The sequence below is a fragment of the Sus scrofa genome, chromosome 10 (genome assembly GCF_054392235.1).
Source record: "Sus scrofa isolate SSC_HxYL_T2T_F1_AM1 chromosome 10, Sscrofa_HxYL_maternal_Yorkshire_Landrace_v2.0, whole genome shotgun sequence".
Taxonomy (NCBI): Eukaryota; Metazoa; Chordata; class Mammalia; order Artiodactyla; family Suidae; genus Sus; species Sus scrofa.
In genome coordinates this window covers 57,787,445-57,804,106 of record NC_139392.1, presented here as the reverse complement: position 1 = coordinate 57,804,106, position 16,662 = coordinate 57,787,445, and the positions used below count along the sequence as shown (strand labels likewise).

The 16,662-nt window shown below is 40.2% G+C and overlaps 1 protein-coding gene and 1 long non-coding RNA gene across 4 annotated transcripts in view; one reads left to right on the top strand and one right to left on the bottom strand.

Annotated features, from left to right (window-relative positions):
• Positions 1 to 16,438, bottom strand: part of UBQLN1 (ubiquilin 1) — a 40,910-nt gene extending 24,472 nt beyond the window's left edge. For all 3 annotated transcript variants that reach the window (XR_014817745.1, XM_021064658.2, XM_021064659.2), the window contains exon 1: positions 15,989 to 16,438. Coding sequence is in view for 2 of the 3 variants with exons in the window: in XM_021064658.2 (XP_020920317.1) it covers positions 15,989 to 16,168 (180 nt within the window). In the remaining variant the exon portion in view is untranslated. The remainder of the gene's footprint in view (positions 1 to 15,988) is intronic.
• On the top strand, positions 1,140 to 6,757 carry LOC146399447 (uncharacterized). The gene is made up of 2 exons (XR_014817755.1): positions 1,140 to 2,348; positions 2,791 to 6,757. It is a non-coding gene; the product is annotated as an uncharacterized LOC146399447 (long non-coding RNA).
• Positions 16,439 to 16,662: the final 224 nt, after the last annotated feature.

The window sequence follows — 16,662 nt, the reverse complement described above, 5'->3', positions numbered from 1 at the left end:
AAGACACATGGAGGTTCTCGGGCTAGGGGTCTAATTGGAGCTGTAGCCACCGGCCTATGCCAGAGCCACAGCCAGACGGGACCCGAGCCAAGTCTGTGACCTACACCACAGCTCATGGCAACGCCGGATCTTCAACCCACTCAGCGAGGCCAAGGATCGAACCCGCAACCTCATGGTTCCTAGTCGGATTCGTTAACCACTGAGCCACAACAGGAACTCCACTTCATCCTTTCTATGGCCAAATAATATTCTAAAATATAGAATATATAACATTTTGTTTATCCATCCATCAATTGATGGGCACTTGGGTTGTTTCCTCCTTTAGCCTATTATGAATAATGCTGCTGTAAACACTCATGTATACAAGTTTTTCTGTGGACAAATATCCTCATTTTTCTTGGGTATATACCTAGATGAGAGGGATACAAATATAAAGGAATTGTGGAATTACTTGGTCCTAGGATAACTCTTGGTTTAATCATTTGAGGAACCACAAGAGCATTATTCTGAGTAGCTACACTGCTGTACATTCATACCAGCAATAATCTCTCCACATCAATAAAGACTTATTGTCTTTTTTATTACAGACATCCTTAAATGTGAAGTAGTTTTGATTTGCATTTCCCTGATAGTTAACAATGTTCAGCACTTTTCATGTGCTTGTTTATTTTATATATCTTCTTTGGAGAACTTTACTCAGATCCTTTGCCTTTTTTAAAGTGGGTTATCTGTCTTCCTATTATTGAGTTTTAAAAGTTCTTTATATATTCTAGATACAAGGCTCTCATCAGACATGATCTGCAAAAGGAAACAAGGCAGAAACTCACAAAAGAACAAATTGAGATCTTTTGGTCTCAACTGGTACAAAATTTGGAAGCTGGACATCCAATGAACCCAAGAGAACTTAATCTAAACTGGCAATACTAAAAGCCCAAGCTAAAAAGCTAATTCAGTCCACCAAATGTGCAAAAGTCCTGAAAGATTCAATACGGTACCACCAGAGGCTGAGGACAGGGGATAGATGAAAGGTGTCTAAAGGGGAAAATAAGGAGATCTGAAAGTCTTAAGACGCAGATATATCTTCACTGTACACTAAGCAGCCAACTGTCCCTCCCCAAATGCAACAAAAGACTGGATGATTTTTTTTTTTTTCCTCTTTGGAAAAGGAACAGGGGGTCTCTGGACTAATGAACATATGAACTATGAAAAGAGGAAACTTAAATGCATACTACTAAATCAAATAAGCCAATCTAAAAGGTCATACACTGTATAATTTCAAGGAGATGACATTCTGGAAAGGACAAAGCTATGAAGACAGTAAGTGGATCAGTGATCAGTGGTAGCTAGGAGTTAGGGTAGAGAGAAGGATAACCAGGCAGAGCGCACACAATATATATCTGTTGAAATACCAACAGTGAATCTTAAACTATAAACTTTTATAGTTTATACATAAAAACTATACATACATAACATGTCAACAGAGGTCCATTAATTGTAACAAATGTACCACACTGGGGTGGGACGTTGATGGTGGGGGAGGTTGAACACACAATATGTATCTGTTGAGATACCAACAGTGAATCTTAAACTATAAACTCATACTTTATACATAAAAACTATGTTAACAGAGGTCCATCAATTGTAACAAATGTACCACACTGGGGTGGGATGTTGATGGTGGGGGAGGCTGAAGTGGTTGAAGTAGGGAATATGAGAACTCTATACTTTCTGCTCAATTTGCTATAAATATATAATCTAAAACTTTTCTAAAGAACAAAGTCTATTTTTAAGACAAAAATACATAATAAATTCATGCTATCATTATGCTTTAAAAAACCACTTTAAGACAATGGGGAAATTCCCAATGAAATTAAGAAATTATTAATTGGTAAGGCAGGAAACTGTATTATGTTAAGAGGGTCCTTCCTTTTTAGAGACATATGCTGAAATATTAAGGGAGGAAGTAATATAATTTATGAGAGAGGCATCAAAATAACGGGAAATGGAGAGGGGCCTTAAAGAAAAATACACCTCAAACAAGACTGGCTCTAAGATTGTCAAAGCTGCCTGAAGGAGTCAGAGGCTAACTTATTAATTCTACTTTTGTTATTTGAAATTACCCATGATTTTAAAAATTAAGAAAAAATTATAGAGGAGGAAGAGTAATTGGGAAACCGAAATTTTATATCCAGCACAAAACCCCCTCAAAATCAAAATAGACATCTTTAGGAGTTCTCGTCATGGCTCAGCAGTTAATGAACCTGACTAGCATCCATGAGGACATGGATTCGATCCCTGGCCTCGCTCAGTGGGTTAAGGATCTGGCGTTGCCATGAGCTGTGATGTAGGTCACAGATGCAGCTCGGATCCCGCGCTGCTGTGGCTCTGGCGTAAGCCAGTGGCTGCAGTTTCGATGGGACCCCTAGCCTGGGAACCTCCATGTGCCGCAGGTGCGGCGCTAAAAGACAAAAAGACAGAAAAAAAAGGGGAAGGGGCAAAAGCCATGGTGTTAAAAGTGAGAAGAGGAGTAGCTAAGAGGTGGTGATTCAAAGGGATCACAAGGTGACTTCAGTGGAGTTGATAATATTTTACTTCTTGACTTTTGTGCTAATAAATAAAGCATGCATTTATGTGTCTTTTCTTCTGAACTAAAATAAAAAATAGGCTTAAGGAGTTCCCGTCGTGGCTCAGTGGTTAACAAATCTGACTAAGAACCATGAGGTTGCGGGTTTGATCCCTGGCCTTGCTCAGTGGGTTAAGGATCCAGTGTTGCCATGAGCTGTGGTGTAGGTTGCAAATGTGGCTAGGATCCCGCGTTGCTGTGGCTCTGGCATAGGCTTGACAGCTACAGCTCTGATTAGACCCCTAGCCTGGGAACCTCCAAATGCTGTGGGTGCGGCCCTAGAAAAGGCAAAAAGGCAAAAAGACACACACACACACACACAAAAAAAAAAGGCTTAAAAATTGACTGTGAATGCCCTACGCATAAGAAACACCAGGAAGTCAAAAGACATGACCAAATACACCGAGCATCCAATTTCAAGTGACTCAACTAGCCAGAAAGCTAACATACACCTTTCATATGTAGGTCATCTGAAGGGAATTGGCGTGAAGACATCCTAGTTTTAGGTAGCAGGCCAAAGTGGATATAAGACATGGAACTCACAACAGAGATGATCACCTAAGAATAAGAAATGGTCATCTGAGAGCATCATATCCAGCACAGACAGTTACGGCCTGCTATCCAAAAGAGCTACAGCCTCAAAAGCTTATAGACCAGTAATGAACAGTTTAGTTGAGCCTAATATTTAACAGTTGGAATCCTACTAACCTTGAGTTACCAATTAGGAAGGATAGTTGGGCTTTCTGGACAGACTAAAGGCTTCTTTATGTGTCCTAGATGCAAAGGAGTAAGATCCTACGGCACACAGCTCAAAGAGCACTTACATTCATCATTTATTCATCTGTTTATTAAGCAGCTATACTTTGCCTAGCACCACAACCCCCCCATCTCATTCAATGTTCACAACAAAATCTCAAGAAATCAAAGTCCGGACAGACCTTAAGAAATCATTTTCTCTGACAGAATTACAGCACTATTGAAAATTAACAGAGCTCATACTAGGACTCTACAACCTCATGGAACTCTTCATTCTGAAGGGTAGCTAAAGCAATTCAAAAGTACAAGTTTAGGAATTCCCGTCATGGCTCAGTGGTAACAAACCCGCCTGGTATCCATGAGGACAAGGGTTCAATCCCCAACCTCACTCAGTGGGACAAGGATCCAGCACTGCCGTGAGCTGCAGTGTAGGCTGCAGACATGGCTTGGATCCTGCAATGCTGTGGCTGTGGCTGTGGCATAGGCCAGCAACTATTGCTCTGATTTGACTGCAAGCCTGGAACTTCCATATGCTGTGGGTGGGGTCCTAAAAAGACAAAAAATAAAAACAAAAAGTATGAGTTCTTCATGGTAAAAGTTGGAAAGCATTATGAGATAGGTACAGCTGTACTTCCAGTACTGCACAAAGGGAAACTGTATAACCTGACTACCTATTACAATCCAACTCTTAGAAAAATGAATTTTAAATTTCAAACACTGATGACAAACAATTTAGGTATCAGAATCACATTCAGGAGTTCCCATCGTGGCGCAGCGGTTAACGAATCTGACTAGGAACCATGAGGTAGAGGGTTCGGTCCCTGCCCTTGCTCAGTAGGTTAAGGATCCTGCGTTGCCGTTAGCTGTGGTGTAGGTTGCAGACGCGGCTCGGATCCCGCGTTGCTGTGGCTCTGGCGCGTTGCTGTGGCCCTGGCCAGCTCCAATTCGACCCCTAGCCTGGGAACCTCCATATGCCGCGGGAGCGGCCCAAAGAAATAGCAAAAAGACAAAAAAAAAAAAAAGAATCACTTCCAAATAGACTAAAGTAATACTGACTTACTCTAAGTATATTATCCAAAGCTTGGAACAAACTTGCAAAATCCAAGGGATTACAATAACTCTAAATTCAGTTGCTTGCCACCCCATTTGAAACAAAAATGAATCTTAATTTCACTTGTACCATATCAAACATATATACTTTCCCAAATAAGCTTCATTCTAGAAAATTTTAATTAAACAATGTTATGTTTTTGCAGAAGAGCCAAACATTCTACACATACTTCACAGAGCCTTAAACTTCTATTCTGCACTCTAAAAAAAGGCAGAGGAACATAGTTTACAGTGGCTTCCAATTTTCCAAAAATGTGATCCCTAACATTTGAACTTTACTTCCATGATTGTTTTAGCTATGACACTTTTATTGAACACAAGAAAAAAAAAAATCAGAAGCTAAATAATATTGACTTAGGAAAAAAAAACCCTGAACACTTGGCTATTTTAAATTCTCAAGCAGCTTTAGACAGAGGTAGTCCACAGACAGTATTCCTCTGTAGACACATAAAACTTATTGCAACCACTATATAAAATGTTTCCATCTACCTAGGTTAGAATCCTAAGCAAAAATAAAGGATTTTTCTAATTCCCTTTAGGCATTTCTAGACTACCTAGATAGATACACTTATTTTTGTCCTTAAGCCCATATGGCCACCACTAAATCAAAATGAAAAATACATACTGGAATGGGCCTGTAAGGATCCGTATTTCCTATAAATTTATGTCCCCTACTCTGGAATGGACTGACAACCTAAAGCAATTTTCAATGGGCCAGAAAAGTTGAAAACTGAGAATTACTACATGCTTTCAAGGATTAGAAGAATCAAAATTTTAATGTACCTCAAATTCAGTAATTTAATGATTTGAAACCAATTCAGCATTTACATTCAGGGAGTTTTCTGGTGGCCTAGCTGTTAAGGACTCAGCATTGTCACTGCTGTGGCTCTGGTTTGATCCCTGACTCAGGAACTTATGCATGCCATGGGTATGGCCAAAACAAAAACCATTCAGTAGTCTTCTCATTTTCTTAACATCATCCAAAGTCAGGTGCCTCATGCCAGTGGATTCTCCAGCTAAAGGATGTTTTACTGCTATGTGAACACCAAAACTATTTTCCATTCTACTGAACACAGCTTAACTTTTTGGTAATGTTCAGTTACTGGTGCAAATATCAACTGCTGTTCTGCAAAACACAGATACTGTTCCAAACTCTCAAGATGCCCTACATTTGTTTTTCATCATCTTGTCAGTTCTTATCTTGACAGCATACCTCCTCTTCCCCTAAATTTGCTATTTTTATCTGGGGAGGAAAAAGCAAATAATCAAGAATTAGAAAGCCACATAAAATAGAATACTGTACGAAATGCTGCCCTGAAATGAAAATGAGTAAGATTTAGTATATCAACTTTTATGATACTGTATCAGCTGTTCAGAGCCTGCTTCACTTAATCCCTGTTCTTGAGAAGAAAATGAGACATACACATTTGGGGTAGGGCGGAGGGCAGGGGTGGGGGACATGAGATAAAGCATTACTATATTAGGAAAGAATATTTCTGAACATGTAAACCTGAATTCAAATCTTAGTTTTGCCACTTACTAGTTGTATGTTGAGGATGTTACCTGTCTCAGAGCCTCAGTTTCCTCATCAGTAAAATGGAGACTATGTTTATTCTTCAGGGCTGATGGGATCTATGTAAAATACCTGGGCGTAGTACTCACACTCAGGCAAACACTCAAATACTGATAACCTAATTGTGTGAGGATAAACTCTGAAATATAAACACTTTTTTAAATTGAATTAAACTGATTTTAAGTTAGCTAAAAGAAACTGTCATCCTTTACAAATACTCCACAATCCAAACTTGCCTTTAAACAGCCAGTCTCTGCTCCTATTAAATATCCTTAGGGAAAAAGAAAAAAATTTTTGCAAGCTCTTACAAAAAAAAAAAAAAACTCTGAAGTTTAAAACAAACATGTTAATTTCATTTCCTGCAGAACCAAGTGTTAATAGCAGTTAGCAAGAATCTTCTCGGAGTTCCCGTCGTGGTGCAGTGGTTAACGAATCCGACTAGGAACCATGAGGTCGCGGGTTCGGTCCCTGCCCTTGCTCAGTGGGTTAACGAGGATCCGGCGTTGCCGTGAGCTGTGGTGTAGGTTGCAGACGCGGCTCGGATCCCGCGTTGCTGTGGCTCTGGCGTAGGCCGGTGGCTACAGCTCCGATTCAACCCCTAGCCTGGGAACCTCCATATGCCGCGGAAGTGGCCCAAGAGATAGCAACAACAACAACAAAAAGACAAAAAGACAAAAAAAAAAAAAAAAAAAGAATCTTCTAGTTACTGGAATAACACACCGCATTCAAACATTTGCTATTTAAATCACAGGCCCTTCAAGATTCTCTACTTTTCAATCAGTTCCTTATTCAGTATTGCTTATACTTCTTGAAAAAAAAAAAAAAAAATCCATGCCCAGAGTTCCTATTGTGAGCAGTGGGTTAAGAATCCAGCTGTAGTGGCTCAAGTCACTGCTAAGGCAAGGGCTCGATCTGGCTTGCCAGAGCTGCACCCTGGATTCAGGGAACTTCCATATGCCACAAGTGCAGCCGTTTAAAAAAAAAAAAAAAATCCATGCTCAATACATCATACCGTGCAATAGTTCATAGTTCAGCCAGTTATTGTCCAAATGCCTGAGTCTGAGTAACCTTAAAGTACCTTCATTAAAAAAACACTGCCTAGAAGTTCCTGTCATGGCTCAGCAGAAACAAATCTGACTAGTACCCATGAGGACACGGGTTCAATCCCTGGCCTTGCCCAGTGGGTTAAGGATCTGGCATTGCTGTGAGCTATGGTGTAGGTTGCAGACTCAGCTCAGATCCCTTGTTGCTGTGGCTGTGATGTAGGCCAGTGGCTACAGCTCCAATTCAACCCCTAGCCTGGGAACCTCCATATGCCATGGGTGCAGTCCTAAAGACAAAATAAAATAAATTCTTAAAAAAACAAAACAAAACAAAAAACACTGCCTAAGTCTTACACTAAGATGTTGGATATAAGAAATAGCTACAGAGACCTAAGCAGCTATATAGGAATAGGGTACCTTCTTATAAATATAAAACTGAACACTTAGTCAAAAATGTTAAAGGGCATTATAATTAGTTTCTGTAACTGAAATATAATAAACTGTTTCGCTTTCACATGCCAGCATACTCTTCATGCTTCCTTCTACTACAAAAAATTAAGACTCAACTCACTAGCAAACAAAAGAATACAGGAGGAAAGAAACCATCACAAGTATAGTATATGAACTCTGAGCCAGGTTCTTTTTTTTTTCCCCTTCCCCTCTTTTTTTGGCTGCATCTGCAGCATGAGGAAGTTATCCGGCCAGGGATCGAACTCACCCTATAGCAGTGATGATGCTGGATCTTTAACCCACTGAGCCACCAGGAAACTCCCTGAAGCAGATACTTTAAATACATTATTTTAAGAAATCCTCCAATTTAATGAAGCACATGTTATATCACATGTTAAAAATGTGGCCAGTGAGACTCAGAGGAGTAAAAGCACCTTGTCCAAAGTCAGATTTTTCAAATTCCAAGGTTCATGTGTTCTCCAAAATGCAGACCACATTTCAACATACTTCATTAATAATGCCAACACCCTTTTCCCCTTTCTCAAAATATGAGTAAATACACACACACACACACACACACACAAATAAATACTGGAATGAGTTAGCTCTACAAATGCCATGGGAAGACTGCAAAGATATAAAAAGAGTAAAGTAAAAGTGTGGGTAATGATCCACTGCTTAACAGGAATAAATAGAAAATCATATATGGATAAAGAGATAAACATTTTTCTGGACGGAATCAGATAGATACACAGAGTAACTTTTTTTGAGGGGTCCCCTTTTTATTTCATACTTTTCAAATTTCCTAAAGTGACAGCATACATAGTATATTTGTAGTCTGTATTTTATTTTATTTTATTTCGCCTTTTCTAGGGCCGCACCGGCAGCATATGGAGATTCCCAGGCTAGGGGTCTAATCAGAGCTGTAGCCTAGCCGCAGGCCTAGGCCACAGCCACAGCAATGGGGGATCCGAGCTGATTCTGCAACCTACACCATAGTCCACAGCAATGCCAGATCCTTAACCCACTAAGCAAGGCCAGGGATCGAACCTGCAACCTCATGGTTCCTGGTTGGATTCGTTAACTGCTGAGCCATGACGGGAACGCCTGTAGTTTGTATTTTAAAAACTAATAAAGCCACATCCTTTATATAAACTGGAGAGCTTCAAGGCCATTAAAAATTTTAATGAAAAACTTTACACCAGTCTAGAAATCTGTAGAGCAGCAGCTTAATAAACCAAGAAGTCCATGTTGTCATAGCTACAGGGATTCAAACTAACTCAAAACGACATAAATTTATCTGGAAAAAAAGAGGTCAGATCTACTGGTAATGAAAGTATTTGCAAAATAGAGGAGCGCACATACAGACACACACACATTTGATTCGTGAGTCAAATTTGATGAATTTGATGAATGAAATCTATTTTGAATGCCAACTCAGTGATTTTTTTTATCAGACTTGGAGATATCAACTTTAGTCTCTAAGAAAATTCCCAATCCTAATTTTAATGAGATTTTCTTTTTCTTTTTAATAGTGGAAGCTGCTCAGAGAGAAAAACAACTAAAATAATGCCATTAGACATTTAATTAAAATAAGACTAAACGTCACATTTTTTCCTAAGGAAATCACATTGTTAAAATATTCCCAACTAAGTACAAAATACTGCAAATAAATCTTTAAACCACTATTTGCTCATTCACTCAATAAATATTTGCATTACTCAATGTGTGCCTAGGCAGGTACCACAGGATTAAGAGGTAGACAGAACAGCCCCTACCTTTGTAAATTCTTAAGAGTATGCAGTGGGGAGGATAAAGTCCATATAATTAAAACTGGAATCAGTGAGTACAATCACTGATCTAATTTCGGTTGGTGAGTCCAATCAACCTCAGATAACATTTAAATAAACCTAAAAGCTGAAAAGCCAACCAGAGAAGAGTTGAGGCAGCCTGGAGCAGTGCTTAGGTGTGGGCTCCAAAGTTAGTCACTGGATTTGAATCTAGACTCCACTATTTAATCAGTTTATAAACTTAATCATATTATAAATATGAGTCTGTTTCTTCATTTTAAAAGATATAACAGTATTTTCATCATGAGGTTGCAAAACTTAAAAAAATAATAATAATGCATTATTCCTTGATAAGCCTGGAATAAGTACCATTTTGTTAGTCATTAGCAGTACTGGCAAAAGCCCAAAGGGGTAAATAGCAAGTGAGTGAGAGTTGGGGGAAAGGCTTAAAAACGGCTGAAATGCAGTGACTAGAGGGGGAGAGGTAAGTAGGGAATAAAGCATGAACTATGCTATCTACTTCACAAGTCTCTAGCCACCTCTGGCTATTGAGCACTTAAAATGTTGCTAGTCCAAATTCAGATGTGCTGTGAATGTAAATACACATCAGATCTTGAAGATCTAGTGTGAATAAAGTAAATATTTAAATTTTTAAACTATCAATTACATGCTGGAATATTTAAGATATACTAGGTTAAATAAAACATATTAAAATTATAATACCCAAAAGACAGAAACAACCCAAGTGACCACTGATGGCTGAATGGATAAACAAAATGGGATACATACATACAATGGGGTACTATTCAGCCTTACAGAGGAAGGAAATTGTCATGTACCACAACATGGATGTAATCTGACAACACTACGTAAGTAAAATAAGTCAGTCACAAAAGGACAGATACTATGATTCCACTTTTATGAGAAACCTAGGGTAGTCAAATTCACAGAGACAAAAAGTAGAATGACTGTTGCCAGAGGCTGGCAGGAGGGGATAATGGGGAGCTACTATTTAATAGGTACAGGGTTTCAATTTTTCGAGATGAAGAATTCTGGAGATGGATGATGGTGATGGTTGCACAACAAAATGAATTTATTTAATATCAATGAACTGTACACTCAAAAATGGTTAGGATGAAGTTCCTGTTGTGGCTCAGTGGTAATGAACCTGACTATTACCCATGAGGACGCAGGTTCAATCCCTGGCCTCACTCAGTAGGTTAAAGGATCTGGCGTTGCTGTGAGTTACAGCTCAGATCTGATTTTGCTGTGGCTATGGCAATTACAGCTCCAATTCGACCCCTAGCCTGGGAACTTCCATATGCCAAGGGTGTAGCCCTAAATAAAGACAAAAAAAAAAAAAAAGTTAGGATGATAAATTTTATGTTCTGATTATTGACTACAATAAAAAATCAACTTTCAAGCGGCTGTAAGAAAATTTAAATTATCTTTGTGGGAGCATTATACCTCTATTGGTCGCACTGCTAAACTTAAGTCATGGCAAAATTTTATAATGAAAGGGGTTTTGAAAAACAGTATGACAAGATCTAGAACTGTAAGCTCTAATGCCCTAAGGCAGGGGTCAGCAAACTTTCTGTAAAGGGCTAGACGGTAAATACTTTCAGCTCTGTGGGCCATATGGTCTGTTCTGAAAGCACAAATAATACATAAGTGAATGGGCATGGTGGCTTTGGCCCACTATAGTTTGCTGACACATGCCTTAATATATCCACTGTAAACAATGGCTCCCACCAACTCAAACTGCTAAATTTTCAGGAATTGTATAAACCAGTTTAATATCGGTAGCTTAAAATCTTCCACAGTGAGAGGTATTTATACCATAGAAAAAAGCAAACACTACAAATCAGTGCTGTTTTTCCTGAAAAACTTGTTGATGAACATTTACCAGCACACCACTAGCTATATGTAAAGAATTAACTTCTCTCCTACGCCTTTAAACATGTATTAGCTGTGAACTATCTTCAAGAAAAAAAAGGACAGTCATTCAAATCATCTTCTGTGCTCTGTGGTTCAGATGAAGATCCTCAGTTAAGAAGAAAGGCTGTTCTAGGAGAACTATATTCCAGTAACCAGAAGCGGTAAACTAAAGGGAGAGCAGTTTAGAACAAAGCTGTAAGAGGGCAGGAAACCATGAAATTATGTATACAGTTGGCCCTCCACTTCAGGTCCTGGAACCAACCCCCAGCAGACAGAGGGGGAATGCACTGCACTCAGTAAAGACTGAATAACTGCTAATGATTATTAATTATACATCATTGTGCATATGGTCTATATTCATTTATAAACAAATACTTACTGAACGCATACTATGTGCTAGGCTCTGGTAACACAACAGTGAACAATCACAGATCCTCTCTGAGAGAAGAAATAAGCATTAACCACATTAACGTAGACTTTAAATTGTAATCAAAATTACAAGCAAAATCAGGGTGCTATGAGAAAGTACAATGGGGAATCCCAACCTACTCTGGAATATTAGAGAGTGACCTCTGCACTGAGATTTAAGGGATGAGTGAGAATGCACAGAGTGGGAGGCATTCCAGGTAGCAAGAACAAATTGCACGAAACTCCTGAGGCAGGAAAAAAAAATGCAATTAACAGACAAAGAAACTAAAAAGTCAAAAAGGGAAGAGTCAAGTGACCCAGAAGGAAAAACGGCATCAGAATGGAGAGGTAGGAAGAAACCTTATCACACACCAAGGCCACATTATTTAAGTCCAAGATCAATGGAGAGCCGTTGGTTGTTTGTAGAGGGTCATATGATCTAATAGTTTTCAGAGATCGCTCTACGAATTAATGGAGAGGACTGACCAGTAGGCTATCAGTTTCTAGACAAGAGATAATGACAACTTAGTGAAGTCAATCCTCAATCTTGAAAGTATCTACTAAATACTCCACTGCAGCAATTTTTCATCTCAGAACAGCACTCTTACAAATTTGAAACCCCAAAGAGGTTTTTGTTTGTTTGTTTTTATGCAGGCTATATCTATTTTTCTCCCTTTTTAGGGCCACACCTGTGGTATATGGAAGTTCCAGGCTAAGGGTCAAACTGGAGCTGCAGCTGCCAGCCTAGCCACAGCCACAGCAATGCAGGATCCAAGCCACATCTCTGACCCCACAGCAGCTTGTGGCAACACCAGATCCTTAACCCATCGAGCGAGGCCAGGGATTAAACCCACATCCTCACAGACACTGAGTTGGGTTCTTAACCTGCTTAGCCATAATGGGAACTCTCTATATCTATTGATACACAAAATTTTAAAACAGAAATCTTAAAAAATATTCATTTTAGGATAATGAACTCATTACTGTCAATAGAAACAACTTTTTAATGAAAAATTAACTATTTTCATAAACAGCACCGTTTTAAATTTTTGCAATTTATTTAGTCTCACAATAGAAGACAACCGGATTTTCACATCTGTCTAGATATCTCACTTCTTAGATTCTCAAAGTGGGTGTTTTGTTTTTGAGAAAATTAGAGTGAAAAACACAAATAATACCTCAGAACTATTATGAAAGTACTTCTGATATCATGACCCTTCTGGAAGAGCTCTGGGGACCTCCAGACTGTATTGAGAACTGCTGCTTGAGTAATAGAAAGCAGAGTAATCACAGTGAGATACTATTTCATACAACTAGGAAGGCTGCAATCAAAGACAGACATCAGAAAATGGAGAGTAACTGGAATCATCGTGTACTGCTGGTGAGAATAAAAACGGCCACTTTGGAAAAGAGTTTGGCAATTCCTCAAAAAGTTAAACACGAACTATCACGACTCAGTAATTCTACTAGTAGGCATATGTAAAAGAAACATGAAAACGCTATATCCACAAAAAACTTGTGTAAGTACTCACATAGGCATTATTTATAACGATCGAAAAGTAGAAACAAACCAAATGTCCATCAACAGAAAAATGGAGAAATCAAATGTGATATATACCCATACACTGGAATATTATTTAGCAATAAAAAGGATGTACATGTCTACAACTTAAGATGATCCTTAAAAACATTATGCTAAGCAAAAGAAACCAGTCACAAGTTTTCAAAATGTGGTGTGTATTTTACCCCTCTAGGACCTTTCTAATCAGTCCAACCACATCTTGAGTGCTCAAGAGACAGATGTGGCTGAAGGCACCACAGTGGAGAGGCATTCTAGATCTACACTATAAAATACAATTTTAAATGATGTTTGTGATAATGATACTGAGGTGTTGTAATTTCCCTTAAGAAAAGGTTCAATTCTACTCAGTACAATATTCACATTATGTTTAAGTACACTAATATTTTCTAAAAAATTCAAGTGACATACACTGCCTGAATATTTTAGGGAACTGTATTTCAAAATCTTATAATCTAGAGAGCTACAAAATCCTAGAACAAGCTAATTAAAAGCTAGTATATGGAAGCACCCTTCCATTCTCTGCACTAACTTTAATCATTCACACACAAACAACAGCCTTCTGGAGGTATACTTTTTCAGAATAATGTATTAAGAAAATTTACATTACACAGAAACAGTGAAATAGATTTTAAATTACAGAAAACAGAATTTGCCTGATACAGTCTAAGCCTTCAATATTATCCTTTTGTAGGTCTCTTGCTACAATAACTAAAATAAAAAAGACTGATATTATCAAATGTTAGTGGGAATGTGGAGCAACAGGAACTCCGACGCACTATCAGTAGGACCGTAAAAGAGCACAAGCATTTTTTAAAAACATAGTTCCCTGTGAAACTAAACCTACAGCTACCCTATGACCCAGTCATTCCACTTCTAAGCATTTAACATGAAAGATACAAGCACCTGTCCAATCAAAAGATTTATACAAGAATGTTCATAGCAACTAACTGGAAACAGCCCAGGTGACCCTCAACTGGAAAATAAACAGATTACGGTGGTATATCCATACAAAGTAAGAATCATAGCAATGAAAAGGAACTGCTGATGATACACAAGGAGTCTCAAAAACACTAAGCTGAAAGAAAAAGCCTTACTCAGAGTACATACCCAATAATCCCACTTATGTGAAATTCTAGAAAAAGCAAAATGAATCCATGGAAGAAATCAAAACAGTGGTTAACGGAGGAGAGTCACTGAACTGACTGGGAAAGGGCAAGGGGGAAATTTCCTAGTCAATTATAAAGTTCTACAACTTGATAAGGCTTCGGATTACACAGGTGTATGTACGTGGGAAAACTCATGGAATGGCAATTGTGCGCTTCACCGCAAGTCAAATTTAACTAAAAAAAATTTAGGTTAAAAAAATGAATTCAGGTTAATGATAGGCACATTACTAAAGTGCTTTTTAAGAGTAACATGTACTAATGCTTAAAACTTACCCTGAAATGCATCCGAAAAAATAAAATTAATTGTATGACAGAGCAAATAAAGCTAGATACTAACTGTAGGCAATGGACACATGGTGTTCACTGCACAATTATTTCAATTTCCCTGTATGCTAGAAAACATAAAAACGTTAAGGAAATTTTTTATAGTTATATTGAGGGAAAAAAATATGGTGATTCAATAGGTGGTCAAAGTTTCTCACTTGATGCTACACACTCTACTTACTACTTGACAAAACACAACACCTTTCAGAATTATATATACAAATGCCCTAATCATTTATTGTTCCTAGGGACATTCACAAGTACGTTTCAGTAATTTTTGCTTCTTCATAAACTGTTCACGCTGAGATCAACTCAATAATTGTAGAAAATATCCTGAGACGTATATTCAATAAGCTAAAACAATGTGTTAAATTCCTCAAGACTATTAACTGCGGGATTTGTATTCCTGAACAGATTTTAAGTAGCATATTTGCATGTTCTCCATTAACTCCAATTTCGTTGTTATCCGACTGCATACGCTAATATCTGAATAACGCAGTTCTCCCACTAAAATCAAACAAAAAACCTCCCCAATGATTGGCATCTAAGCGATGACAAATACACTTTAAAAAAAGACCAGCAAATCGTCAATGAAAGTCATCCCCTCTTCTGTTTAAGCCTAGTACTAGCACTTAAGATATGGCTGAAAACAATTTCTACGTCATAGTTAATTTTTTCTTTAAAGATTGGAAGATGGGAAAATTTTCAGCACTCAAAACGCAGAACCAAATGTACACGTGCTCGTCATCCCCCAATCCACCTTAACCTGTAGGCAGGTAAAACAATGAGCATCCCCTTTTTTTTTTTTCACGAGACAAAATCGCAGACTAGGCTAAGGCGAACCCTAACCCAGACTCCACCCCGCCCGGAGCCAGGCGGCGGGTCCCTTTCCTTTGTGAGGAGCCAGAAGGAGGCGGCTGGGGGCGGGGAGCTGGAGGAGGAGGCTGGGGGTCTGTGGACGCCCGAAGAAGGAGCCGAGAGAAGCAGCATCTGTTCATCCCCCAAAAAGGCCGCGCGGCCCCCGCCACAAACCTGCGATGCCCCCAGGAGCAAACCCACGAACTTGGGTGTGATCGAATTTGGGATGAGACGCGGGAGAAAGGATGAGGGCACCTCCGGGGACGACCCCCACCACCGCCAAACCCTTGCAAAACCGTCTCCTCCCACGGCGGGCGGAGGTCCTGCCGCCATCCCCACTACGCCCCGAGCCTAGGGCGGCCCTCACCTGCTGGACTGAGCTATTCTCCGGCACTGCGAACTCCTCCTTCTCCTTCGGGGTCTTCACGGTGACTTTCATGATCTTGGGCTCGGCGGAGGCAGCGGCCGCGGGGGCGCCGGCACCTTCGGCCGCGGCGGCGCTGTCCTGGGAGCTCGGAGGGCTGCCGCTTTCACCATTCTCGGCCATGGCGGCGACGGCGGTGACTCAGGCGCGCAGGAGGGAGCGGGCGAACGAGGGGGAGCCAGGCGACGCCAGAGCCGGCCGGCCTGGGCAGCGGAGAATGTGGGGCACGCTGCCTCGGTGACAACGGGCGCAGGGCTGTCCTAGCGGGCGAGGGGCCGCGAAGCTTGGCGTGGACCCCGGCGCAGGCCCGGGTTGGGCGCTCGGCAGCCGCCGTGTGTTCAGATGCCGCTCGCTCACAGCGACATCCGCAGCCGCCGCCGCCGCTTCCTCCTCCCCGCCCCTCCCCCCCACGTCCCTCTGCCGGCGCCGCGCGGGGCACGCCGGGTAACGCGGCTGGAGACGTAGCCGAGTCATGCCAGGCCGGCGCCGCTTGGGACTCTGGCTGGCTTTTTTGCCCTTTCCTGCTCCATTGCTCAAAGCGTAGGCGCGTTCAGAATGAAGGACTAAAAACAAAGTGGGGTAGAAGAGGTCAGTTCATTTCTTTTTACCCCTTTCAC